Raw genomic sequence first — 26,876 nt, 5'->3', positions numbered from 1 at the left:
TGGCCCGATCTTCCATAGGGGCCCAACATCCTGCCTTTGGTTCTTCCTCCTCCTGTTGGGCACCTGATTTGGGACTGAGCTCTGAGCAATCTGCCCTCAGGAGCTGAAAATTTGGCAAAGCAGGTGCTGCTTGTATTTATTTTGAGATCCAGTTTGCTAGTGCAAAACCCTGCATAATTCTCACCCTCTGCAACTGCAGTGCTTGAAGCCCACGGGACTGAAAGATAGAGATGTTTGACAGCAAAAGCCCTCCACATAATTTGAGATGAAAGTGATTCTGTTCTGGCGCACGCACATTTTTTACTGTAGGAGCAATGAGGAAAATCAAATTAGAATCACTTCTTTTAACACTCACGCAGAGAGGGAAAGGGCATTCATCCCTCTGCTGAAAACACTCAGAAGTCACATGGGGAAGTTCATCCTCAAGTACTTCAGGTCTCCTGCTAACACATCTTGTCCTCAGCAAAAAAAAAACCTTCCCCTCCCTTTTCTTTCTTAAGACTTGGGGAAGCTGCGAGATCAGACGTTGCGAATTTTAAGGCAGATGTGTCTGATGAAAATCCTTTCAGCTTAAGCGGTGCCGCTCAGGTGCCCTACATTCCTCTCCCTTTTCCCTAACGAGGAATATTTGCATGGAAACGGGTCTGTCGCTCCGTGGCGTTTATTTGCTTGGTTGCTTCTCCTTGAAGGCTGTAGCTCAGGCTGCTGTCAGCAGGCCCAGTCTCCGTGCCAAAAATCAAAGGTTGTGGCAAGAACTGGGCAGGGAGCAGCAGGGGCCGTGATAGAGTCAGGAGCAGAGGGGGAGGCTCGATGAGCCCTGGAGCTGGTGCCACAGAGGGCATGGAGCCGTCTCCTGGCTCCTTGGGCATCACTTTGGAGCTGCTGGGTCTCAACCTTTCCTTCCTGCCCCCCTCTGCAGGATACATTCCTGCAGGGCTCTGAAGAGGAGGTAAAATATGCCAGGGGAGCTCATTGCATCGTTCAGGGATCGGTTTGGTGCAGAGCCGCATCCCTGTGAGACCCTCAAAGAGCCTTGCAGAAAGATGCTCGGCATCTCCTGCACTCATCCACCATCTCTGTGACCTCAGCAGGTCATCCTTCCTGAAACACGGGCAAGATTTGATAAGACTGAGCCCTACCAAGTGAAAAATTAGGCCTGCCTACCCGACACGGCACTGCCACAGAGGTCCCGACAGGACCTGCGTGCTCACCGTGATTGAGGTTGCTGCAGCCCACGCTGGAGGAACTCCAGGGCTAATGTCTGGGCCATTATTTGGATGTGTTTTTCCTGATCTTACAGCCCTTTCTCAGTAGCTGTGCTATAGCCTATTCTTCTGAGACACACAAATCAGAGGGTAAGGTAGAGCCAAAAGCTGCTCCATAAATTCACTTGTTTGTGCAGCTTTGTATGCCCCCGGGTGCACTTCTGCTCCTCCAATAATTATTTATATTTCAGAAATAACTGTATGGCTAGCAGGCACGATAAAAAGACAACATCACCTTGTGAATTCCATCAAACTTTAAACGTGGGCTTTTCGGTAGCGCTCGGATAATAGTCAAACTAATATATTCAAATTAAATCGCTCACATTTGCTCAACAACCCATGCGTGTCCTCGGGGAGGCAACACAGCTATACCACAGCCACAACAGTTTTACCAGGCTCCCGTTCCTGCTCTGAGATGTGCTGAAGGCAGCGTTCATGCTTTTCTATCTGCATGGCAACCGCTGTTCTGCTCCAAAGTCCGTGCTCAGGCCACTTGTCCCCCCCAGGGTTTGCTCAGTGGTCCCCAGTCATCCTGCCCGAGAGCGTATCTAGCGCATCTGCAGGGTAAATGCGTTGTTTTTTGGTGCTGGATGCCTCTGAATCGGCTCAGGAAATACCTGGGCGATACGGTCTCCGTGTTCCCAGCTGACCAGTAAATTCTCATTCGTGACAACTGGCTGGTGTTGGGTTGGAGGCATCACCAGAGCTCCTCTCTCTCCCCCTTCTCCCCGCCAGGCAAAGAAGGGCTATCAGAAGACTGTCCTGGAAATCAACACGCCCAAGGTCGAGCAAGTACCCATAGTCGACATCATGTTCAATGACTTCGGAGAAGCGTCACAGAAATTTGGATTCGAGGTGGGACCGGCTTGCTTCATGGGCTAAGAGCCACCTGAAAACTAGTCTCCAAATGAGCAACCTCGTAACCTCATTGCGCCATTTAATTAATTAAAAAAAAAAAAGAAAGAAAAGAAAAAAAAAAAGAAAAAAAGAATTCCTTGTCACATGCACGTTCTGAAACTGGACAGCGATGGGTTATTTTTTTTTTCCTTTTGTTTTGTTCCTCGTCTTGCCCGAGTTCCTCTGTGCCGCTGCACCCACACGAACCCAACCGCGAGGACCGTTCCCGCGACAGACCAGAATCGCATGACCTGAGGCCGCACGTGTGGCCCCGAGACCTGTCCCCGTGTCACCTCCCTCCCGCAGCCACCTCTGCACAGCCACCCAGGCGTCCGGAGATGGAAACACGTCAAAGACTTGAGATGATGCCCAGAGCTTGGCTGGAGGTTATTGTTTGTTTCTAAGAAAAAAAAAAATACAGGAAAAAAAAACAAACTTGAAACTCCTGCGTTCGGCTTGACGTTGAAACCGGGGCAGTCCTGGCTCTAATCCAAACCCTGCTGAAGTTCTTCATGGTCATCTCGTTGGCTTCCGTGAGATTTGGATCGGGTCTAGCAAGCAGATGTAATGGCCGTTTCCAGCAGTTGTAGTACCGCCCTTGAATCGCCTGATTCCACTTTTTACAAAATTTCACCCACCCAATTCGGTTGCTAAAAGCCACACCGGGCGTCTTCTTCCCCGTGTCTTAAAGGTGCTTTATATTTTTGTATGTTTGTAAGTAAGTATGTGTATTGTATATTATTTTAAGTGGTTAAACGTTCCTGGCTTCATAACATGCATGTGACCCTGTCCGTACGATGACAGCCCCGCCACGCGCGCCCCCCCTGGCGCTGCCCCATGCCCGGGGGCTGCACCCAGGCACGAGGCTCTGTGGGGTGAGGCCTCCCCAACCCCCCCCGGCCATTGATGCCTTTGGAAGGATTCACTCCAAAATAAGGAAAACAAAGCCACTTTTTGCTAAGATTCCTACAAAACGCCGACCTAAAAGCAGAATCCCATTTGCATCTCTGCCTTTTATACCCCTGCTCGCCTTAATATATGTGTTTTAAGTTAATTCTTCTCGCCTCCTTTTTTCCTTCAGCATTCTTTTAAAATATTAAAAAAAAAAACAACAAAAAACTATTCCCAGCGGCAGATTGCACTGGCAGGGGAAATCCATTTGTCCTCTCTGAATACCAAGTGTAAAACAAAACAAAAAAAAAGAGAAAAAAAAAAAGGTGCTTTTTATTTTTACATGTCTCTGTGGTGCTATCTATTCGAGTAACATTTACACAACACTGGTTATACCCTGCCAGTGGCCAGTCTCCCCCTGGCCTTTGCTTTAGCCACTTCCAACGCAGACTGCACGCTTTTGCTACAGTCTTTGATTATAAATGCATGTCACCTTCATATTCGTTATGTAGAAGGTCTGCTCCTCTCTTTAATTGTATTACAGTAGCTTTTATGGCCCGTGTAGAAAGTATTAAATGTGCTTACGCCTTTTTTTTTTTTTTTTCAAAAAAAATATTCATGCATTTTATACGGTGGTAATCACACCAGATTGTACTCAGTCGCTGAATGTTTGTGGTGCTAATTTATGTACTTGTTCGCTGTCCGGATGCGAGGACGAAGCTGCGTGTGCAATTCTCTTTGTCTGCCCACGGTGGCTGCCAGGATGGCTTTTTTTTTCTTTTTTTTTTTTTTTTTTTCTCCATGCAGCATTTTTGGATCGCAACCAGCTGAGACCACCTTTCTTCACCATTTGTTTGTTTGTTTTCTCCCTGGCCATTTCCTTGTTTAGATCTCTTGGCTGGCAAATAGATGTTGCAGGGTTTTTATTATTATTATTATTATTTGGCCTGGAGTATTACAGCGACGGTTGAGCCAAGGGGGGCCTGCCACCGTAAAGGAAAGGACATCACATTTACTGTGAAGAAGAGCCTATATATGATGTCTTTTCCCCCCTCCTTCCCTAGCAGAGGAGGGAGCGATGCCGAGCCCGAGCCCGTGGTGTTGGCTCGAGGCGGCGGCGGGAGCTGCGACGCTGCGTGGTGCTTTTGGGTCTGCAAGAGCCGTGTCCATCCGTCTCCCTTCTTGTGTTGTGTTCTGTCTATTTTTTTTTTTCCACTGGGGGAAAAAAAAAAGAAAAAGGTGCTATCCTAAAAAAACTGCAGACTCCAGCAGCAAAGCAGTGCAGATGAGTATATAAATGGTATATCGCAGAATTTAGCTGCTCACCTTGGCGAGAGCCTTGTCCGGGAACAGTGGGAAGGTCAGGAAAGGTTGCACGTTCCTCTCTGCAACAGATAAGCCATATATCAATGTATGTACACACGTGTGCGTCTGTCTAGGTCATGTGATTCTGTTACGATGAATTTTCATCAAGGGAGCTTTTTTCTTCTTTTTTTTTTTTTTCCTTTTATTTCCTTGCTTTAAGAAAAAAAAAATCCTCTGTTGAATTCCACAGTGTTGTAATTGTACTGAGCTCCAAACTGTTCCGATTTCCCCAGACCACTTAGCTACGGTATATTGCAATAAAATTACTACTTGTATTTGCAGACATTCTTTTTGTGTAATTTTATTTCCCTCTTCCCTTAATATATGACTTGAACAAATGTTGATAAGAAAAATAAAACCTATGGAAAAAAAAAATTTAGTACATAAGGCCCTTTTTAAAATATACTGTCAAATGACATATTGTACATTTCTTCAAAGTCCAATAAACATGTCATAAAATTTAAGTGTAATGCCCATAAGAGCTATTTTTAAATATTTTAAACCTGTGTAATAAAGGAATAAATGTAATAGATTTTTTCAATAAATCAAGTTTACTGTTTCCACCTAAACCAACATGATGTGAATGTCTTCTTGGAGTTGGTTGCAGCGGGATTTCCCCACGACCCCTCTGCTCGGTGGCACGTGAAGAGTTCATCAGAGGAGCGGTGAAAGCACCTAAAGGTAACGCACCATAAAACACGAAAGCAAAGGCATCTGAGAGAGACCTTCCAGGAATCCTATTTCCCAGTGACAAACACGGATTGACCCGGCCGCACAAAGACACCACGCAGGGACTTCAGCTGCTGGGATGTGGACGAGGATCGGAGGTCGCCAGCTCTCCAGTTCTCCACCCCAGGAGCAACACCCGAGGAGCCTGACTGTGCCCCGAGGTGAATTCAGGAAACAAACCCCGCTTCTGCAGCTTTCTGGTGAGCTTCTCAATCCCGACCTCCTGCCTCCACCTCTAGGTGCTGCTGGGGGACGCAGCATGGGGTACTCCTTGTCCTGCCTCTCCGGGTTTCGCTCCTGGGACGCACGAGAAGATGATGGCTCCTCTGGAAACCCCTGTAAGAAATGGCACGTCTGTATGTCAGCACCATGCTGCTGGGTTTGTGTTACTCTGCTTCTCGAGGGCTTCCTGCAGAGAACATTTGGTTGGTGCCGCTGGTTCGCAGGTTCAGGAGACGTCGGCACATTAAAAGCTTGGTGTTTGCAGTGCAGCAGGTAGGTACGGGAGAAATGTGTCCCACAGGCAAGCTGTGTCCCGTCAGCCTCCCCCTTCATCCTTTGGCTGTAATTAGTGGTGAATCTCTGATTAAGAGAGCTGTTCACATAAGCAGCCAAAGTTCTTTATCCTATGTATAAATTAGCTTATAGGAGTGGTCTGGGTAACCGTGGGATGTTACGGCCAAATCTTCATCCAAACAGACAACAGAAATGCAGAGGTACCACAGCTGGGGCAAACATTAAAAAAAAAATAAAAGTAATTAAAAAAAAAAAAAGAGCTTGAATTGCTTAGGCCTGGCTAGAAAGATTTAACTTAATCCTGATGGTGTTTCAAGGAGACGCTCACCTCATCTGATTGCTAGCTGAGGTTTGCAGTAGGTCGTACTGGCTGCGGCGAACATTTCTCACGAATGCCTTGGGGTCTCGCTGCCGAGAGGAGCTTTGATCTGCCATTAGGAGAAAACAGAGATCTGAGCGAAGGATTGACTGTTCCTGGAGCTGCCAGAGCTGGAAGGCACGGCAGGTTTTCACCTCTTTTCTTACAACAAAGAGCCCGTGATTTGGTGCGAGAGCTACAGGGCAGTAACTCTGCCAAGTGCAATACGGAGGTAATTTTGGGATGATCCGCAACAGAAAGCAGCAAGTTATTGGAACACCGAGATAGTTCAGTTTTGCTCCATCCTCTGAGGTTCTCCTCGCCCTGCTCTTCCCACTTGATCCCATCGGTGCAAACAGAAACCAGGACTGAGGAAGGCACCCAGAGCAGCAGCACCCAGAGCAGCAGCACCTACCCTGGCACAGCCTCGGGAGCAGGAGCTCACCCAGTGCCGCCGAGCCCCTTGTGTTCCCAGTGGCCGTGGGGGCTGCAGCACTGCTGGGGGCTGCTTTGTGCCCTCGCTGTCCCCAAAGAGCCGGGGCTTAACTCTGCGTGAGGCCTGAAGAGCTTTTCCCCTCCTGCTACCCAGGCTGACCCCGGCGTGAGGATGCGTGCGTTTGCTCCCAGGCTGCTTCCTCAGGTAAAGCGTGAATTGCTCTGTGACTTGCTTTCTGGTTACAACGAGAGTTATTTTCTTTCCTTTATTTTTTTAGCCCCTGTTTCTGGAGGAAGTGGCCCAGGTCCTCCTGCTCGCCACGTGTCTGCCAGCCCCTTGCCCACCTCATGTTCTGGAGCAGCTCGGCTCAGCTCAGCTGGCCGAGCAGTGGCTGTCCCTAAACCAGTGCATCCCTGCACGGTTCATACGAGTAGGGTGGAGAAAAGAGCACGAGCTCAGCCCCATGTTAGCCACTTGAGACCCCACCGAGGTTACCCATGGGACAGGAGGCTCCTTGGAGCTCAGCCCCATGCCCACACTACTCAAGCAGGATGAAACGTGGGTGCAAGGCACATCCCAGCCCGTCCAGGGCTGTGTGACAGCAGCCAGCGTGCTCGGTGGGTGTGGGCACGGCACATAGGGATGGAGCCGGGTCAGCTGCCCGCCTCTGCCCGGTGTGGTGCAGAGCATCCCTGCCAAAATGCAGCACCCTCCACTCATATTTCAGCCCTGGGGATGTGCTGCTGGTGACCAACGTGCTCCTGGTCCCCCTCACAGCTTGTGGGATGGGGACGGGGACAGGGTTGGTGGCACAGGGCAGGTGCTGCAGCACACCGGGTGCTCGTGTTGGTCCCGTCTGCGTGGTGCTGGGACACGCCGTGCTCACACCGTGCTCATGCCCTGCTCACGCCCCGTTTGCTCGTTGCAAGACGTGGCAGCTTTTGGTTGCAATGTGCCGTGCTCTATTATTATCTCTGGAAGCGATGCTCCTCCCAGCTCCCTAAATACCACGTCTGCATGAGACTGGTAAAAATAAAAATGGCTAAAAAAGAAGCGTTGGCTAGGGTTAAATTTAGAGAGCAGATCCTGGGGATTTATTCCCTATGGTCTGGGTGAGTTTGGGCAACCAACCCAGAAGAAAACCTGTGAATGTGTGTTTTATACGAAGTGTTGGGCTTCCTTAGTGCGACTGAAGCTCTCCTGGAAAGAGCGAAACAGCAAGGAGAAGTGGGAGGCAGTCACTAGAAGGGGAGAGGAATAAGCTCTAGCACGAAGGGAATGCAAAGTGTTGGGTAGAGTGTGGCTTTCATGGTGTGAAAGGCAAACTAGGATTATTTTCAGTGCTCAGCTGCTTTTTGTCCAGCATCTTCTCCTCAGCTAGGCCTGGTTTGGCTGCTTTTTTATTAACATCTCAATCAAATGAATTGAAGTGATCTGACTCACAGCTCCAGGGGAAAAAAATACATATAAATAAAAGCCTCTCTCCGTGGCTTGCTATGAGAAGGGGCAAGTGAGCTGGAGAGACCTCCTGGCAGTTCTCTGCTACCTGTAAATTAAGCTGTGGAGTCTCCAGCAAAACCAATTCAGCGCAGGTTGAAGGCCTGCCCTCCCCTTTCACACCTTGCATGGGAACTGAGCCACTGCAAGCTCGCTGCTGGTTTTCCTTCCAGCAAGCGCTCCACCAGACGTGCAACTTCCCGATTATCTTTGCTTTCATGCAGGTGACCTGAGCAGGACAGACAGACCCTTGGGGGTTTCAGATGTCCGGAAAGTCCTTTAGACTTTTTTTCCAACCATTACGTGCCTTGGAATCAGGAAGAAATAATTGGTTATCCTTAAGCTGTGCCCCCATGTTTGTGGCACCGCGTCCTCTGCTCTGCCTGGTGCTGTGCTGGTGGCAGGGCAGGACCCGTCCCCGCAGCCCCCTGGCCCCTGCTGGTGCTGAGGGCTGGAGCTGAGCCCCTCAGACACGGCCGCCCCCTCTGCTCTCCTTTCCTGCTCCCACTTTGCTTCCTTTCTGCCCTGCCGCATGGCGCAGGAGCAGCAGGTGGGCAGCAGGGCCTCAACGTGTAATTATCCATAAATCATCGCCGCAGTGGGGCCTTCTGCTTCGTCTTTCCTTTCTTCTGTTCTTGCCGTCTATTCTTCTTACTTTAAGGCAAGAGTGACTTCGCTGCTTGGCAGCCTTTGAAGCCAACCTGGGCTGCTGCTCTCAGCATCTGCAGCAGCTGTTCCAGCGGTGCTGCTCTCCTGCTGTTACAGTGGCACAAAACGGTCGAGCTTCGGAGCTTTTCAAGGCTTAATCCAAGGTCTGAATCCAACCACGAGGCACTGCTGGCGTTAGAGTCCACAGAACAGCCTTGGAAGGAATTTATTCTTAACCCACCCCTCCACCAGTGCTTCCAGCTGCGGGGGGTATTGCAGCCCCCTTGAATACGACCCCTGTACGTGTGTAAATGCAAGGAGAGCTCCGGTACCAGAGCCTTTGCTGGGCATGTAATCAGCCTGCTGGGTTTGGGGCTCTCGCTGGATTTTCCCCATGTCACAACACTGAGAGCTATTTTGCTTTTGATCCCCGAAGTGGGGGGAGTGTTAATGCGCCGTGCTTTTATTTATGGCACCTATCGCTGTTTCATTTATTCCTCGTAACTTCTGGCTGCAGATTTTTTCATCCTGGGGCATCATGGCAGCGAAGTGATTTTCTCCAGAGGCACAAACTCAATAGTTCAGACAGGCCCTGTGCGCTTCTACCTTCCCAGCAAACAAAACTTAGCAATATATGCTCGTATTTAATGGGTTTTCTCAAATAGCCCAGAGCAAAACTAAACACCCCAAAGAAATCAAACGCATGAAAACCCTAAAGAGGAAGCTGGTTTTTTCTTATTCAGAGAGAAGCCGACACACTTCTGTTTTTTTTTAGGAGATGCATAACTAAGAGAGCTCTGAAGCGCTAAAATTACATCTTGTACAGCACAGGCTGTCACGCTCAGAGGCACCCCTGAATCACAGCTCGACACAGCCGAATGCGGAGAGCAAATGTGCCGTCTTCGGGCCCTGCGCTGGGACGTCGCGTTCTCGTGCTGGCTAATTATTAGTATGTTAATTTGACAATGAGACGTTCCTCTTCGCAGGAAATTTTCAGCACTGGGCTGGGCTTTTTCTCCAGCTGCTCCTTGGCTCTGTGGATTTTCTGTTTTCTCCGTTGCCCTGGGGGCAGAGGCGGGGGCTGCACCCGAGGGGACCCTTCCCTCACACCCCAGGGTGGGCGATGGTGTCACCGTGCTGGGCGAGCACCGTGCTGGTCCTAACGGCCTGTGTGACCCTGGGGACATCCCTTAGAGTGGCCAAGTCACGGTCCCAGGTGCTGGGCTGGTCCTGAGGCCCCATCTCACCAAGAGCTGGAGCATCCCTGCTCCAGGACAGACCCTGGCCGTGTGGGTGATGCTCAATTTCAGGAGAAAGTGGGAGCAGCCACCCGAAAACCAAATGTCCTTTCTTGCGGTTTGCCTTTCAGGCAGAGACCCTGCTGAAATGGAAATCAAAAAGCTGCCGGACCTGAAGCATTAATTAAGACACACAACAGGGAGAGACGGGGAGAAGCACGGAGGGGAGCGCCTGTTTGTGAATTATTTGCTCTGAAAGGAAGCGTTTGTGAATTCGACGCGCATATATCATTTTGGTGGCAAATGAAAGAAACTGAATCAAACTACCCGGGAAGTTTGTACACCGCCGTGGATTTAATTTTCAAACCTGCATCATGCAAAGATTAACCTTGCTGAAGGGCATTAGCAGAGCAGGCAGAATGTATAAAACTTAATCCCTGCTCCGAGTTTCTTCAGGAGGAAACACCAAGAAGAGACAAATATATGTTGTATGTAAATATCTCCTCTTCCCTTCCCTCCCCCCTTCTCTCCAGCTCTGCGTTTTGGCTGCTTCACCTGCCACAGCCTGTCTGCCCAGCAAAGCAGCACACCTGGACCACGAGCGGTTTTGCACAACGTAGCTGCTAATCAGTCTGTTATCGTTAACGAGCATTAATGTCGTTTTGAGTAGAAACGTCTGTCCCTGAGCACAGCCTGGTGCAGCAGCCCCCGTCCCTTGCTCCTGCAGCCCCGGATGTTTCGGAGCCCTGCGAGCTTCGCGGTCGCCCTTTGCTGATGTCCAAGGAGCAAAGAAAATGCACGATTTAGCCCGCAGCCTCAGTGCTCTGGGGATGAAATATGCCTTTGGAAAAGCCATTCAGTCCCAAATAGCCTCTCTCATCTCCGATCCTTATGGGTTTTACGCTGAGCTAATCGCTCTCCTACCAGCGGTGCTACTGCTGCGTTTATTAGTGCCGGGGAGCCCGGCCATCTCCGTGCGCCGGGAGGGATTTCACCAGGCAGGGCCCCCGCGGGGTCACACCAGCCCGAGATGGCCCTGCTGGTGCTCCCCATCGCCTGCTCACAACGGTGGCCCTACAGAAACCCCTGTGGGTAACGGGTGGCGTCTCTGAGCCTGTGCAGAACGGCCCCGGTGCCGCTGCCTCCTGCCCCGAGAGGTCAGACTGCCGCAAGGGACGCCGGCCTGCTGGGGCAAGAGAAGTGGGGCTCAAATATACACCCTGAAACAGGTCAGAAAAGGGCCCCAAAGTACTCCCGGCCTTCCTTCCACCTGCCACAGCCCCCCAAGGATTAATTAGTGTTTCCCCAGGGCCTGGAGAACTCCAAATGCGCGGGTATTTTTAGCACGCCCGAGGGGGATGTACAACTCACCTCTCCATATTTTGCTCCCTTTTTCCTCTAATTCTTCCATTTGGTGTATGGCAAAACACAGCCATCCTTACTGCTGAGTGCTGTGTCGTCTAATTAAATAAATGTTTCCGCAAGGATTTGAGACCCTTGGTTGAAAGCCAGCTATTTGCTATTAGATATTGTTAATAAGGTCAGCGATGCTCCGGGAACAAAATATTTGTGTTCAGTGCTGTAGATGAAGTAACGGGGAGCCCACACACACCACCCACTGCAGCATCGCCCTTTCCAGCCGGCACGCCACGTCGCTGCACGAAGCCGTTTGCTCCCCCGGGGTTCGTGCCAAGGAGCATCCCCGTCTCCTCGGGGTCACACACATTGCAGAGCGCAAGGTTTTCCTGTTTCTCCCACGTGAGGAGAAAGGTCTGAGGAATAATTCATTTTCCACCTTGATTTTTTTCCCTCCCTCCCCTCTAAAGATTGATAGCGCTTTACCATAAGGGGGAGAAAGTCAAGTTGTGCTGATCTATGACCAGACGCTATTTATTCTCATAGAGTCTCACCTGCAATTTGTTCAGCATCTTCGGAATTAAAATCCTTTTGCAATCTCCCTGGCTAGTTGAAAATATGCCATTATTTCCCTCCCTCAGATGTCTCTTCCCTCCGATCAGGGCACGATCTTATCAGTGCTGGGGATCCTGCTTTACATTCAGAGTGTTGTGGAAGTTTTGGACCATAAATAATGTCGCCGCGCAGCTCGGGCAGAATTATTTGGGGCTGTTTCTTTTTATTTTTTATTTTTTCTCTTTTCCTTCTTTCTGTCTTTCCCTCCCTATCTTTCTTTCTTCAGATCTTGGAATGGGTGATAAATTAATCATTTCTTCCCCCGTAGCAACCGCCAACGTACAATATGGAGCTGATTGCTTCACACCTGTGATTTAGACTTAGAGGTGACCCTGCAAACGGCAAAAAAAAAAAAAAAAAAAAAAAGAGCTCATCATGTGGATCCTGTGCTGCCGGGAGGAGCAGAGCAGCCAGGAGCCGGAGCAGGGCTCAGCACATCAGTCCTAGGGAGCAGCTCACGGCCCCGGTGTCGCCTCTCCATCCCCGGCACTCAGAGCGGGCACAGCTTCGCCTGCGCAGTGCAGGGGGCCTGAGCCTGGGCGCATTTCCTGGGCCAGATGCAGGACGGTTTCCCCTTTTTGCAGGGATTAACGCTGCTTGCACGGGTTCGTTGCACAGCATTTTTCTTCTGATTGGCGACAGAAAGCAGCTGCGGGCTGGGAGAGAAGAGCGATCAGACCGGGAATTGCCCAGTCCTCCTGGCTAGAAACCCTCCCGTTATCCAGGGCTTTGTGCGTTTTAGCTTGGGAGCAGAGCCCCGGTGGCTCCGACCGAGTGAGGGGCACCAGGACCCCCTTAACCTGCTGGTAAGAGGCTCAGAGCTGGCGCTGCGGGGCCATGCAGGAGAGGAGGAGCAGCCCTGGGTGCCTGGGGAAGCGGCTGGAAAGGCCGGGCAGAGCCCCGTAGGGAAGCATTTTCTTCCTGTTCCCTGCATCCCTCCCTTTAATTACAGAGTAAATTAAAATGTGAGATGAAAAAGAAAACCACCTGAAACGTCTGTCCCATGTCATTACCCACTTGAAAAGACTTTTCGGGGCTGATCCGCCCCCCTTCTCATGGCTGCCTTTCTATTTATTTTCTAAAAGCGAAGGATTTTGTGTTGTTTTGTTTCTAATTTTCTAGAGAGCTAATCGGATTGGCAAGCAGAGAAAGGAGCTTTCAAGAGAAGCAGCTGCTGACTAGCAGATAGCATAGAGAGCTGGGAGTGTAATCCGAGCCTTACCCACAGCCTTATTAAGATCTAGATGCTTTATTGCAGACATATATCCGGCTGGATTTCATATTAGGTTTTGTGATTTCTCCCTTCCTCCCTCCCCTTCCCGACATTTTTTTTTTTCCCATCATATAATTTTCTGCTTTTTGCTGGAGGAGTCTCGTTTAACTGGTACACGTGTTGCGCTGAGCAACGTCCTCAATTTAAATGGAAATTCTATCAATAACAAACTCGCTATCTCCCCTCGCCTGGGAAAGGGCTTAGAAATATCATTCCGAGGTAAAAAACCCCGAGCTCGAGCCCAGCGGTACAAGAGCAGACACCACCCTGCTGCAGAGGCCAATTGCAGATAATAAACTGCCCATTTGCTCGCAGCCAAGACACCGTAAATTATCTGGATGAAATACGAGTTCGGTAATCAAGTCTGAAAATGAAACGAAGGTGGGGAGCAGCGGCAATCTCGTTATGTGGTGACTGGTGCCGTGCATCGCAGCGGCCCTAAAGATTTGGCTGAGTGCAGGGGCCAGTGTGGGGACGAGGAACCAGAAACTGGAGCTACGAGAGCAAGAATGAACCGGGGACAGGTGGGAGCAGCAGCCCTACAGCTCACAGCTCCTGTAAAGAGCGTGGGTTAAGTGATGGGGTCAAGGGCACAAGGAGGTTCAGGTCAGTAAAGGGACTCAGCGCAGGTTCAGGTCCCAGCCTGTCGCCCTCTCCAAGCCTGCAGCTTTTGCACCCTGTTCCTTTTGTCTCATTTTCTCCCAGTTCACCCATTTTATTTCAGGCCTGGCTGTACTCTCCCTGGGTCAGCGATCTTCCTGTGTCTCATAACGCTATGGAAGCCCTGTAATGCGTCCCCTGTATGGTAGAGCCTAAACAGAGCCACTAATGTAAAACGACACAGGGTTGAAAAATATTCATCCCTTTTCTTGTGGGGAAGAGGGAGAACACCTAAAACAAAATATTCGATTTCCCTTTCGTCGTTCAAAATTCCAGAAATCTCCAGAAACTGCTCTTTTCTGGATGGGAAACTTTTCAAAGTGAGAAACTTTAGCAGATCTCCGTGTTGTTAAAAAGCCATTTTCTCCCAGAAGGGGTACTTTGAAGGAGGTTTTTCAGCCAGCTGTAAAAATAAATCATCGAGTATTGCTGCCTTTGACTGATGAGATTTATAGGTGCTGTATAGATGATTTATAGAGAGGATCGCATGAAGAAGCTTTCTTGACTGCACTCGATAAAACCAAAGTCTTAGCCCTCTCCCCAGCTGCTGCAGAACCCCGATGCTCTACTGACTGCTGCGGTGCCGGGTCCCATGGCGCCAGGTGAGGCTCAAATCCTGAGTGCAGGAGCAGCCCCGTTTCTGCAGCACTGCCTCTGCACCAGGCTCGTCTCGGGAACACGAGGAGGCGAGCAGCACAGGCCCGTGCACGTGCATCCCTCACTTTTTAGAGGCAGGCTTCCAAACCCAGAGTGCTGGGAGGCGAACCACCTCCGGGTCGATACTCATCAATCAGGAGGATGTTCAGGAGGTCCGGCTGTGACGGGGCTTGTGTGGGATGCCACAGGGGATAAACATCTCTTTCAACTTGTGTCGGTTTTACTTGTGAATGCACTTGCTGATGTGCAGAACACCGGGTCCCCGTGGTGCCCAGCGTCCCTCGGCTGGGCCAGCAGCGAGCCTGGGCTGTGCCCCTGGGTGTGATGGGCTCCGATTCCTGCACGTCCCTGCGGGGCATGCAGAGGGGAGAGGGCTCCAGGCTCCCCAGAGATGGAGAAAGTTCCCTGTCCCTGTCCAGATCCGGGCTTCAGCTGCTTTCCTGAATCTGCTGAGGTTCATTTATTGCTGCGATGGAGCCTCTGCCCGTATGCTTGAATACCAAAGAAACGCAGCCTTGTGACTGCCTGCTCGCTTGTGATGAATAATTTTGGCTGCCAGGCAGGCAGGGAAAGAGGAGCACTTTCTTTGCCATCCACAGCTCTCAGCCCCTTGGTGCGAAGTTTCCGTGCCCCTGCTTTCTGTGGGGCTGCGCGGTGCCTCTCCGTTTGCTGCAGCCACAGCAGGGCTTTGCTTTCCCCTTTCCGCTTGGTGCAAAGAGCGAAGCTGCCTGCAACCCCCCCAGCGCCTTCCTCAGAAATAGCTCGAGCAGGGCCTTTCTCCCCGTGTCATAAATCACAGCAAGAAAAATGAAATCAGGGGAGCTTACGAGAGGCACCAGGCCAGGGCCATCGCTGCGTTCCCCGGTCCCGTGGCATGGCCAGTGCTCAGGTGGCAGCTCGGCCCTTTGCAGCAGACGTCTCCGAACCTGCAGCAATGCCAGGACTGAGGAGGAACCGTGTGTAATCATCTTCTCTGTGTGTCTGTACTGACGGTGTGTCAGACGAGGCTGGAGGAGCCACCTGTGTGAAACAAAAGCGAAACAATTTAAGGAGTGGAGGAATCAATATTATCCAAAGCGGTTTTTCCCAGAGATGGAGGGAGAGGGTTTTTTGTCTTACTGCCCATCCTCAGCCAGTAACCGGTGGAAGCTTTGTGAAATGCTGTACAAGAAAATGAGTTTCATTCACTAAACAGAGTTTGGGAGCGAGGGAAGGCGATGCGCTTCCTGAGCAGCACGGGAGCCAAAGGAAGCTCGGTGGCACCTTCAGTCTGTGCGTAGCATCTGCTGATATTTCCTTTTTGGCACCTATAAGGCATCTCTTATCCCTGCTGAATTTCTAACCAGCCATGTCTGCTTATGGAAAACTAAAATCCGCCAAACAACAAATAAATGCCAGCAATAAAATAGCGCAAGTAGCAAAGCAGATTCTCCTGCGGAGGGAGCGGTGCCAGGAGCTGCAGGGAGCTCGGGGGGGGGGGTTCAGGCAGGTTTGGTTTTGGAGCCAAGCCTCCTTCCTCTGCTGCACGCGTGGCCTCACCAGCTGGAAGCTCTGCATGGCCCCAGGGCAGCCCTTTCCACCCACCCACAGAAGCGGTGTGATTTGCCGGAGTGGAGGACTGAGGAAAATTTTAACGCGTTATTAAAAACTTCATTAGCATGCTAACAGTCCGGAAACTTGTGCTAACAATCACCTCTAACCACTTACCCTCCGGTAATGCTAAGAGTTGTCTCCTTACTGTCCTCGTCCTTCAGCACCTCACCTGTCTCCACCACGCCACACCTCTGAGTCAGCCTTCCTCCCTGCTCCTCTTCATCAGCTCCCCACTGCCTGCCACCGCTGGGAACCTTCCCTAGCTGCCACGCCTGGCACACCAAATTGTTCTTTCCCTCTGCTCTTTATCTGCTATTTATCCGTGTGTAAGTCCCTGCCTCGTGCCCGCTGGGGCACCTGGCGAGTCCCAGGGCTGGGCCCACGAAGACTTCAACCCCAAGAGGTGAAACTGCCAAAATAAAGCCTTGGCCTGATGGCCCAGTGCAGCTGGCCACGAAAGTAGGGTTACAGCCGTGCCTGGGAACCTGCAGGAGCATCCAGTTTTCAATGGCCAGGAGCGTGTCCTCGCTGAGTCCTGGTGTTAAGGCGGTTTAAACAAGTAAATAAATGGGCACAAAGGTGTTTGTAATGGGTCTGGTACCTGACCTAGTGCCCAGTGCTGATCACTTGCAGAATTATTGACCTGATAGTTTGCTGCTCGAGAGTTTTGAAAATGCCAGGTGGGTGTTCATAAATCGTAGAGTCCCACGCATTTTTCTCTCCAGACTCAACCCGCTGCTGTGGCTGTGTAAATCACGATGTACAGAGCCTTCATTGGATGCCATAAATCTCAGAGCTCTCACCTCCTTTTTTTTCCTTTTGTCTTTAGCAGAGCCCAAAGTAACTCGAAGTTTTGCTGTCAGAAAATTCACATTGGGCACTCTGTAAAGCAAAAAAGACTTTTTTTTTTTTTTCTTTCTGTCTTTCATGGGCCTCTTTCCAAATTAGAGTGAATGAGATGATCATAAGGAGATAAGAAAAGGATATTGAAAGAATGGTCCAAATTGTTTTAGAAATGGATCTCAGGGGGGAACACAGTTATAAAAATTAAGCCAATTAGATTGAATATGGGTTGTTTTCCCACTTCATGAAGAAGCACGCAGAGGCAGATAATTAAGGCCGGTGCAGATATAAAGATTAGTATTCCTGGCTGCGAAGCCCACAGTTTTAATTAGTCACTGGGTCTTTCTGCAGGGCCACATTAATAGACAAGGACGTGGTGACCTTTTCCTTTTTTTTTTTTTTTTTGTCAAGTTCATTAAATCCCTGCTTATTGCCGTGAAGCGTTATAGCTTTGTGCTTGCAGCTGCTTTTAAGGCAAAACGACAGCCATAAGTGTGGGTCACCCCAAAGGTGCACCCAGCACATCGTCCCAAACCAGGACGTCCTTGGTTTCTATCTCCCCTTGTGCGTGTCCTTCCGTGCGTCTCCAGCTGATCGGAGCAGGGCAGTGAGAACCACAGAGGCTAAAGACAGATGGGGACGGAGCTGCTGATGCTCTGGGATGGGTGCATCATATTTTCAAAGGCATCTTCCTAACTTTGTGCGAAAGTCACCGGGACTCAAGCTTTTAACGTGTGTAGATGTTTGAGAACGAGCCACCCTGCCTGCCTGACCTCCCTGCTGCTCTGCCTACAGGCAAACACGGATTTCTCCTTTCCCTTTTCTACGCGTGCTGCCATTTCCCTGTTATCTTCAGCCCCCTTTAAGAAAACTACCGTGAGACTTCTTAAGGAAACCTGAAGAAAGCGAAGGCGTCTTTAAAGTGCTGATAACTTCACCACCTCGTCTTTAGCTTCCGGGCTGCACTGCACGAGCGGGTTGCCTGCAAGCCCTTTGAAATACAAAAAGCAGCTATGAAATGTTAAATTTCACCCCGATCACACCGCTCTGTTCTGAATGCAGTGTGCCATGCCTGGTGGAGGTGCAGGTGCCACCCCAGCACTGTCTGTGTGAGGGTCCCTGGGGACAAGGGCAGGAGCATGTCACCTCTGCGCAGGGACACCACGAGAGGCCAGGGGTGGACGGAGATTGAAGGGCAAGGAGCTGAAGATGCTTTTCTGAAGGTTTATTTTAAAAGCATCAGTATGAATATAAAAGATAAATTTATAGAATATGACAGCAGGGTATAAAATCCAGGGATGCTCTTGGTGTCTGTTAAAACAGAAAGTCAGTCCTGGCCGTATGGGCGTTACTCCCCCTGACACAAACAGGCATTGAGCCACTTTTCCTATAAAAGAGAAAAAAAAAATCTGTTAGAAGCATGGAATCATGACCTGCTTTGGGTTGGCCGGGCCCTCAGAGCCCACCCAGCCCCAGCACTGCCCCCCGCATTGTCACCTCCAGCTTTTGTCCCCAGGGCCCGTGGGGACAGAAGGGGCATGAAGTCAGAGGGCATCATCAGCACGGATCCTGCTGGGGTGGTCGGGGAGAAAGCTTTCCTGTCTCCAGGAGAAATTTGTTTTAGGAGTTGCATTTAGATGTGTGTGTGTGTGTGAGCGTGTGTAGGGCAACCTGGCTGCTTAGCAAGCCATTAATCTCTGGGGTTTATTGATGCTCAAAGATTATTTGCAGGTCTTTGAAATGAAAGTATCTGTCTCATCCCTTTGTAACTGTGTCAATAGCTGTACCAGGCTGGAGTAAATCAGCCGGACTGACTTTGAGAAGTCTCTGCTATTACACCAGGGTAAAACCCACGTAAATGAGATCAGAATCGAGTCCAAAACCTGGCAGTAAATGAACTGCAGCAGCAAAAGCAAGTTTAATGGATATGTACTGCAGTTTAATGGATATGTACAGCCCTTGTTTTATTGCTAGGTTTTAGTAGAATAGCATCCATTTAATTGACTTTGATAGAAGGGGGTCTCCTCAGTGCTGCAGACTAGGGCAAAACCGATCATGAATATAATTAAGGCATTTACTTCCAACATGTGTTTGTTCTCCCTGTAACTCCTGCCCTGCAAGCCTCGCTGCCTGCAGAAGGACGATGGCCCTGGTCTGCCCCTGGCCCTGCCGAGGAGACGAGGGGAACGCTCCCACCCCCTCTGCTCTCCCCAGCCAAGCAGCTGGAGAAAAACATCGTGGGAACCACACTTTTATCTCAAGCACAAACACTCTGGGTGACAGTAGGGGTACTCTCAGCGAGCATTGCCCTCCAGGCTTCTTTTGGGGCTGGGATGGGAATGATGAGCATCCCACCAGGCCCAGAGCTGGGATTTAGGAAGCCCCTTTCCCAGATGGCCCCTGCCGCTTGCTGGGGGCACCTTGCTTTCCCCCTGAGAAGAGAAACTGTTCTGCTGCGGCTGGTGGCAAGCGCGCTGCATTTCACTGCCAAGCGGGGCCATGCCTCTGGGTTCTTTTCATAAGAAAACTAAACTAAAAATAAAGGCAAAAATGTAAGACAATTATCACCCAATTAATTCCAGTCCTGTCACCGTAACATTCTGTTCGACCTTATTCATTGTTACTTGATCTTCAGCTCTTTAATATTTCAGGTGACCTTTGGGGCTGGAGGGATGCTGCTGTTTCTCACTAGCATCCATGAGCCAACTTGTGTATCAAGTCACAGCAGTACACCAAACCTCATTTATCATTCCATTTAAGGTGTCAGCAGAGCCATTATTCAAATGAATGGCCGCACACGCAATCAATCTTTAATGAAACAATAATTGCACCTTCCACTCCACGAGACCTCTGCTTTTCTTTAAAGTATCTTGTATATTAATTATTGAAAACAATTGTGTTTTTACCAGCAGCAAGTTACATTTCACCAGTTGCCATCTTTCAAGAGAGTTTGAATGGGGAAATTTTTTGATTCTCTCTTTCACTAGGGGATGGATAAACAGCAGATACTGCTCTTCTTTCTCCCACTTTATCATTTCTCATGATTAAAGGGGATTTTTGCACCTGCCAGAAGCACAGGCCCAGTGGGCTGCTTGGCAATACAGAGGTGATGTGCGTACATGCCACTCAAGGTGACACTTTTGAATGTCCCTGTGCAAAGGACCTCTGTTCTATAACCAGTGGTGTTTGTGGCAAAGTTAATGAAAAACCCCAGAAAATGTTTTCAGGGTGGGAGGCCCTGGAAAGTATTCAGACTTGCTGTATTTACCAAGATTTGAGAGGGCAATTCGGAGACAGGTGGTAGTAAACCAAGGCTTTCGCCAGGTGAAGCTCCTGATTGCTTTTGCCCCATAAAATGCCAGCAGCTGCTCCCCTCTTGTTCCCTGCAGACTGAGGGGCAAGAAGCTCCCCCGTGGATAGTTTGAAGTAGAGGTAAGCCAAAAGGTTTAGTGCTGGTAGCATTTGGAAACTGATAAATCCTATCAGCATTCAGGGTTTTTATTGAACAACAGGCATTTTCAGATGAATGTGGAAAACTTTCTCGTGAATTCATTGACCCCAAGTTATTTCTTTTTCATAAGGAGATTAATTGGAAAAATTCATCTGGCTGTTGTGCTGCTTGGTAAGTTGCTCAGCGATGGAGTGGTGTATTGAAAAGTGAAAGCAATGGCTGCGTGCTAAGTGCTGCTCTTGTTCTTGGTGTAGCTTCTGGAGGTTACAGAAATAGCAGCAGGGCACTGGTCCTGCTACAGATAAGTTAATATCAAGGAAGTTCCTATTATTAGATACTTTATTTTCTTAGTACTGTATTATTCCTTTTGCGTATTTTCTTTGCTTTAAATGCAACTTTTCAGCAGCTATTACAACTGATTTTTTTTTTTGTCTTCTCCTTTTCTTCCTGCAATTACCGGCAGCCTTGTTGGAAAAGGATATTACATTGGCCTGATACCCTGAGCTATTTGCACTGATATCCCCACGGAGGAGAAGAGCTGGCTGGGAGAAGAAAATGAACAGTTCTATTTATGCAGCAAGTAAATGATCGTGGAGCAAGGTAAATATGCTAACAAAGAGCCTCTGTTTGCATCAGCTGTGACAAGGCTGTGTCTTGGGGAGCAATCTCTCTTGTTAAGTTTCTCTCCAGTTCATATTGACTCTCCCTGCACTGCATTATGGCAGCTTTTGCATTGTATAACAATGCTACAGCTAAAGCAACCCATTGCGCAGGTAAAGCTTTGTGCTATATACACTTTTTTTCCCCCCTCTCCAGAACTGTTTTCCTTTACATCTCTCTATTCTTTCCTGCTCTCAGCTGTCCTGGGTCAAGGTCTCCCTGTACTGAATGTATGAGCGCTGTGTTCAGTGTAGGAGATAAACCAGCTCTTGAGAAACAACCCTGGCAGAGTCATCAGCACAGAAGCATGGGGAGGGTGCTGAGACCATCCTTTCCCTCCTCAGGGGTCCTGCTGTAATTCTCCTCTGTCCAGCAGCTCCTTCTTTAATGCATTCCGCTATCCCTTAATGCCAATTTACAGCAGTGAATGCCTCTGCCCTGCCCTTGGCTCTGGCCAAGGGGATCAGCCCGGGATCTCTCTTGCCCCACCTGCAATTTCCTGCCCGACAGCCATTCACCTGCCCTGTGGGATGCTGCAAGATGCTGAGCTCGGTCCCACAGGGATGTTTCTCAATCCAGGAAGCTGTGTACCGCAGAGCTGCGGGCAAGCACCATCTGTGTGACCAGGGGTCCCTGCAAGGGCAGGAGCAGGGCACCAAGCTGTTCCTGCTGGAGCTGAGCTTGGTGCCATTGCTGGCTGTGACTATCAATGAGGCACACAGGCACAGTCTCTTGGGGTCAGGGACAAGTGACCCATCTACCTCGCCCCATCTTATTGTAGCTCTTCCTGTATGAACTCCTTACGTACGAAGGTAGCTCCCTGTGCTTTCTGTGAGCACCAAGTGGTGCAAACACCACCTCTGCTTGCACGTCCATGGGGCTGGCTGGCTGAGCACCGCATCGCAGGTGAGGCAGAGGGACAAGGTTTCCAAAGGGGCATTGGCAAGCTGAGGGCACTAGCCCCGGAGTCCTTCAGCGAGGAGGGGAAGGAAGAAGGGGGAAGAAAAAAAAGCCTTAAACTGTTCTGCCAGCACAGGATTAGTTAGTGCAAGGTTAAATCCCACTTCTCAAAAGGCTGGATTGCAGGGTGATAAATGACATGGCTTCCTGTATTGTTTGATAATTAATTGTTTGAATCCTGTTGTATTAAGGAGGGGAAAAACAGAAAGATAGAAGAGGGATGTCCTGCTCCCTCTGTACACACTGAACTCCATTCATTGGGAAAGGATTTATAGTTTTCATCATAATTTAATTCTAAAACATATCACTTAATTAAGGGGATTTATTAAAATCCTCTGGCAGTGCCTTTTTATGATTAGCCCAGGACTCAGCCCTTGAATGTCATGGAGAAAATTCATCAATTGATTTGTTTAACTGCACAGGTCTCACGCCCTCCCTGCTCTGGCAGACTCTGGAAGGAAGAAATCTATAGTCAAAAGCTTAAAAAAATCTTAGAGATGGATTAGTTTGCTGATCTCATCCTTTCTTTCCCTTCCCCCCATCTCCAGGACTGGTTTTCCAAGCCTTCATTAACGAGATGATTAATAGTGATGGCGGAGCAAGGAGCTGTCACTTTGTCCACCAGAGGTGAGCAGTGATGGGCACCGCAGTGCCTCCGAGGAGGATGCGGGAGATGTGCTCACAGCAGGGTGTGAATGGATCTGCCCGCCCTTCTGCAGGACCTCAAATCCTGCTTTTTGTATGAGCCCCAAATCAGTGAGATCCTGGAGGCTCCTCTTTTTTCTCCAAGACGTTAGGAAAGCTTGGAAATGTTTCTAGGCTCCTTGTAGTACCTGAAGGCTTGAAATTTTGGAGGCAAATGAACACAATGTGGGTTGTGGATGAGCCTCCTGCTTCTTTACCCTTTCTGGGAAAGAGGGGTGTCGTTCAGGCCCTGGAGGGGATTCAGATGGGAGCACATCCAGCTGTGGGAGCCAGCTCCTGTCACCAGCCCTGGCGCTGTCGTTTGTCTGCCATGGAGTTATTCCCTTCCTGTTGGAACTTCTGATAAAACGTCTTGAGAAGCGCTCTTCTCTAAACCCATAAATCCTCCTGTAACCCAAACGGGGAGCTTGAGAGTCTTATTAAAAAACTCATGAACGAGTTCAGACCTTCTCTGATGACATTGTGCTCGTAGCCTTTTAAGTCTTCCACTGTGAAATCAGGAATTTCAGCACTGAGTTTGGCATTGCTCCCCGAGCGAGCGTCTCGTGCTGAATACAAATCAGTGCTTAAGGGCTACATCTCCGGATCCTCGCGTCGGGCTTAAATGCAGTAAATCTTTGGATGTAGCTGTCTATTAGCCCTGTTTATTAGATCTGGAAGGACTAGCAGAGAGAGAAAAGAAGAAAATTCCCGCAGAGGGAATGCTCTTTCTGTTCTTTTTTTGCACTGCATGATGATGGGGACTGAAGGTGAAATATCGCTTTGTGAGAGGCATTTGCAATCTGACTGCACTGATAATTTAATTGGCCCCTACACGTTAATGGTAGGCGATGCCAGCATTGGTTGAGCAGCTATTCTTCACGTTAATCCCAGAAGGGTGTGTAGGTTTGGTGTCTGGGGTGGAACATAGCAAGGCTCTGAAACTGTTTAAAAAGACAGTTCCTAGAATTGTAATGGGTTTTGTCACCCTAAACCTTTGTGACCCCCTTCTGCTCATACTCTTCCTGCCTTTCAACCAGGTCCGTGATGCTCGGGCAAGTCCCTCCTCTGGCAGCACCTCATGCACTGCAGTGCATGTTTTCTCCCACGTCCTATGGTCCCAGACTGTGGGAATGCTTCCTCCCAGGGCGATGGAGTTTCCTCTGCCATGGTCTCGGTGGGTTGCTCCAGCAGCTCCTTGGGAATCCCACCTAGCCTGGCTGGGCTGCCCAGGGTGCTCGCAGCTTGCAGGACTTTGCCTCTTGAGTCCTGGGGAAACTGCTTACCCCAACATTTTTTCCTATTTAAAAAAAAAAGGCAAATTCCACTTGGCTCCTGGGAGGTGTCTTTTCCAAAGCTCTCAGCTCTCCCATCTTTCCTGTTGGGGGGTGAAGGTTGCCAGTGCAGCAGTTCATTTGCATTACAAAATGTGAGATGTTGTCCTAAGGCTTATGAAGTGCTGTCAAAGGACTGAATTAAAATACAATGCCCCAAGTTGCTCTCAGTTTGTATTTAATTAAGGCATTTCATTCATCATTTATTTCTGCATTCCATCATTCATGGTAGTTTATCAAGGAAGAGAATAAAGCTTTCTTTCTGACAAAGATGCTGATAAGTGTTTTCAGAAGGCAACAGGCTTCTCTGGCATCTCTACCTCTGATGATTTCTTTAAGCCATACTTTTTTTTTAATGACACAGGCAATTTTATATTTATTTTTTCCTGAAGAGTCCTGCTAAGTTTACAGGAAAGTGATTCTTTTTTTCACCCCTCTCACAGTGCTGGTTACGTGCTGCTCCTGACACATGCCCAGTGCTTTGGAGGGATGGAGAGCTGCACCGCCCTCCTGGACAGAATCAGTTGGTGGTGAGGAAGAGACAACGGTGGAGTCTGCCTGGTGCCACTGGTAGCGGCTGCTCTGAGCCAGGAGCTCCCATCTTCCCTTAGCGAATGTCCCTGTGCTAGATCTGGAGTCTTTCAAGTCTGGGTACAAGGGTGACGGTGTACACTTGGCTCGGTTTCTGTAAAAATTCATCCTGAAAAGAAGGGGTTTATATATATCCTCCCATCTTTCTTGCAGTTACCCAAACGTACCCTCTCAGCATAGGTAATTAAAAATGACCATGCATCCCCAAAGAGGAGCTATTCCGAAGGCAGCTTAGGTGTGACCAAGCATGCCCGTTTCCCTATTTTACCCTTTGAGAGCTTCACAAATCAAAGAGAATCATTTTCCAGACAGTGATGAATCGCCTACACTCCCGTTTGTTTGCTTGGAGTCTTCCTTTAAGAGAATGTGAACGCTTTTGCTGGCTGTGAACGTGTGGGGGAGATGCTTCAGTCTTCCCGAGGTGTGAAGAGCAGGCACGGCACCGTGATGCTGCGGGGGGGTGCATCCCTCCCGGGCTGTCTGTGATGGGGGCACCTCGTGCTCTCCCAGCCCTGTGGGGGTACTCGGCTTTGTCAAAAAGCTTTTTCCCAGCTCTGCTACATCACCGCTACATCCCCCTTGCTTTATAACCCCCCCCCCCGCTTTGCTCCCGATCTGTATCTGACTTTTCTCCCTGGGTCTGCCTTCCCCCGAGGGATGGCTGGCACTCTGGTCCCTCACTGGGGAAACGCAGGGAAATTCATCACTGTCGGCAGGGAGGTGGAGGGGTTTTCATAAAGGTGTGCTGCGTGTGCTGCTGCACATGAGCTGCTTTTACACAGGCCTAAATCTGGATCGATGATCCGCCCCGTCCTCTGAAGTGCCGTATCACAGCTATGACATTTCGGAGCTGCCTTCGGTATATCACTGCAAACAGACTTGCCGGAGCGCTTCCACAGCTCCCGTCCCTCCTAACAATGCATCATTTAGAGAAATTAAATCTGAAGCGTGTGTGTGACCATCCTTCTCATGGTCACCGGGGGCTTTGCCGGAATAAATAAAGTTCTCTTCTGGTCTGGCTGGCCGGAGAGTTGCCTTCTCTCATATCTTTCTGGCAGTGCTTATCATTTATCTGGGTCCGTGTTATGAAGTGAAGGATCCGTGCCATGATGCCACTTGTTGTTGGCAGCTGAAATCCTGGCTCCCCTTGATTGTGCCTGCTCTGCTGCTGATGACAAGTAGGGATTTTCTACTCCCCTTTGCCACGTGTGTGTGTGAGCAGGGGAAAGGCTTTCTGGTCAAGGCTCACCCAGGGCTTCTCCTCCTGCAGAGCCATCCCAGCTGTGCCTTGTTGTTAGAGGCAGAGTAACGGAGCAAGAGCAAGCTGGGAGGAGAGCTCTGCCTTGGCCCTGCAGCAGAAGATGCTCATCCTCCTCTGCGTTTATCTGCCTGCCGACCTAGGTCTGCTCTGCCCTGGCTCCTGTTGCTCACGCAAGAAATGACCAGGGAGGACAGAACAGCAGGTGAGAGCAGGGAGGTGCCCGGACACTCGTGCAGTGATAACTTCTTTATTTAAAAATTGGAAAGGTGTATTGTTTCCTGTCCGTGGCAGGGGGGTGGAACGAGAGGATCTTTGAGGTCCCTCCCAAGCCAAGCCGTTCTGTGATTTTATGGTTCTGGGCTGTGACTGAACACGCAGGGTGAGGAGAGCTGGAGAGAGAAGAAAACTGCGTCTTCTGTTCAGTTTTAACTCCGTCCTCAGTTCTCTTAGAAACAGTTAAAATGGTGAATGCAATTCCACAGTTTGGTGACTTGGGTGACAGCCTCAAGAGAGAAGCAGTGAAAAGGGCCCATTATGGTTATTTATTGCTTGCTGTATGGGCTTGGTGGCATGCCTGCAAGACTGAGCTTCCTCCCTGTCTTGGCATATCATCCTCCAGGACAGCATCGTCTGGCCTGGGCCAAGCAGGGAGGTTTTATTGCTGCTCACCTGAAAGTACCTTTTTGGAAGATGAATAAAAAGCACTTACCCTGCTGCTGTCAGCTGGGCTCCTTTTACGAGCAAGTTTTGCCCATTTTGTTCTGACGCTTAATAAGAGCTTCAGCAGCAGAAGCCTTGTATTGCACTGCCTGCAATAGGCCCCTGCTCGGCAAACGCCGGTGTTGAGGAAGCACTTAAGCTAAGGCAGACGTTTACATGAATTTTGGAGCAGAAGCTGCAAAATGCTTAGAGGCAGTACGGCTAAGCTTCCCTCCACAGCAAAGCACTGAAATTCCCCTCTTTGGAGACAGGGTCACATTTAATTTGGTAATTCAGTCTCCAAATACACAGAATGCCTGCAATGGTGTCCCAGCACACTGTTAATTTGCACCACGACCTAACCACCTGAAAGGCACCTTTTGGGGGAAGAAATAGCCC

At 49.6% G+C, this 26,876-nt stretch overlaps 1 protein-coding gene and 1 long non-coding RNA gene across 5 annotated transcripts in view; both read left to right on the top strand.

The window, feature by feature from the left end:
• The window catches only part of COL5A1 (collagen type V alpha 1 chain), a 150,866-nt gene extending 146,167 nt beyond the window's left edge, over positions 1-4,699 (top strand). For both annotated transcript variants that reach the window (XM_048053347.2, XM_048053343.2), the window contains exon 66: positions 2,001-4,699. In XM_048053347.2, coding sequence (XP_047909304.2) covers positions 2,001-2,147 — 147 coding nt within the window. In that variant the 3' untranslated portion in view covers positions 2,148-4,699. The remainder of the gene's footprint in view (positions 1-2,000) is intronic.
• Positions 4,700-20,113: 15,414 nt separating this feature from the next.
• LOC106040640 (uncharacterized) lies at positions 20,114-25,748 on the top strand. Of its 3 annotated transcripts, none has more exons than XR_010826087.1 (5): positions 20,114-20,269; positions 20,419-20,459; positions 20,752-20,888; positions 22,457-22,535; positions 23,633-24,295. It is a non-coding gene; the product is annotated as an uncharacterized lncRNA (long non-coding RNA). The 3 variants fall into 3 exon arrangements; XR_010826086.1 differs by lacking the exon at positions 23,633-24,295 and adding an exon at positions 24,370-25,748 and having other exon boundaries at positions 20,122-20,269; XR_010826085.1 differs by lacking the exons at positions 22,457-22,535; positions 23,633-24,295 and adding an exon at positions 24,370-25,748 and having other exon boundaries at positions 20,214-20,269.
• The last annotated feature ends 1,128 nt before the right edge of the window (positions 25,749-26,876 follow it).

The sequence above is a fragment of the Anser cygnoides genome, chromosome 20 (genome assembly GCF_040182565.1).
Source record: "Anser cygnoides isolate HZ-2024a breed goose chromosome 20, Taihu_goose_T2T_genome, whole genome shotgun sequence".
NCBI lineage: Eukaryota > Metazoa > Chordata > Aves > Anseriformes > Anatidae > Anser > Anser cygnoides.
Note: the sequence above shows the minus strand (reverse complement) of the source record. Positions and strands in the feature narration are given on the sequence as shown.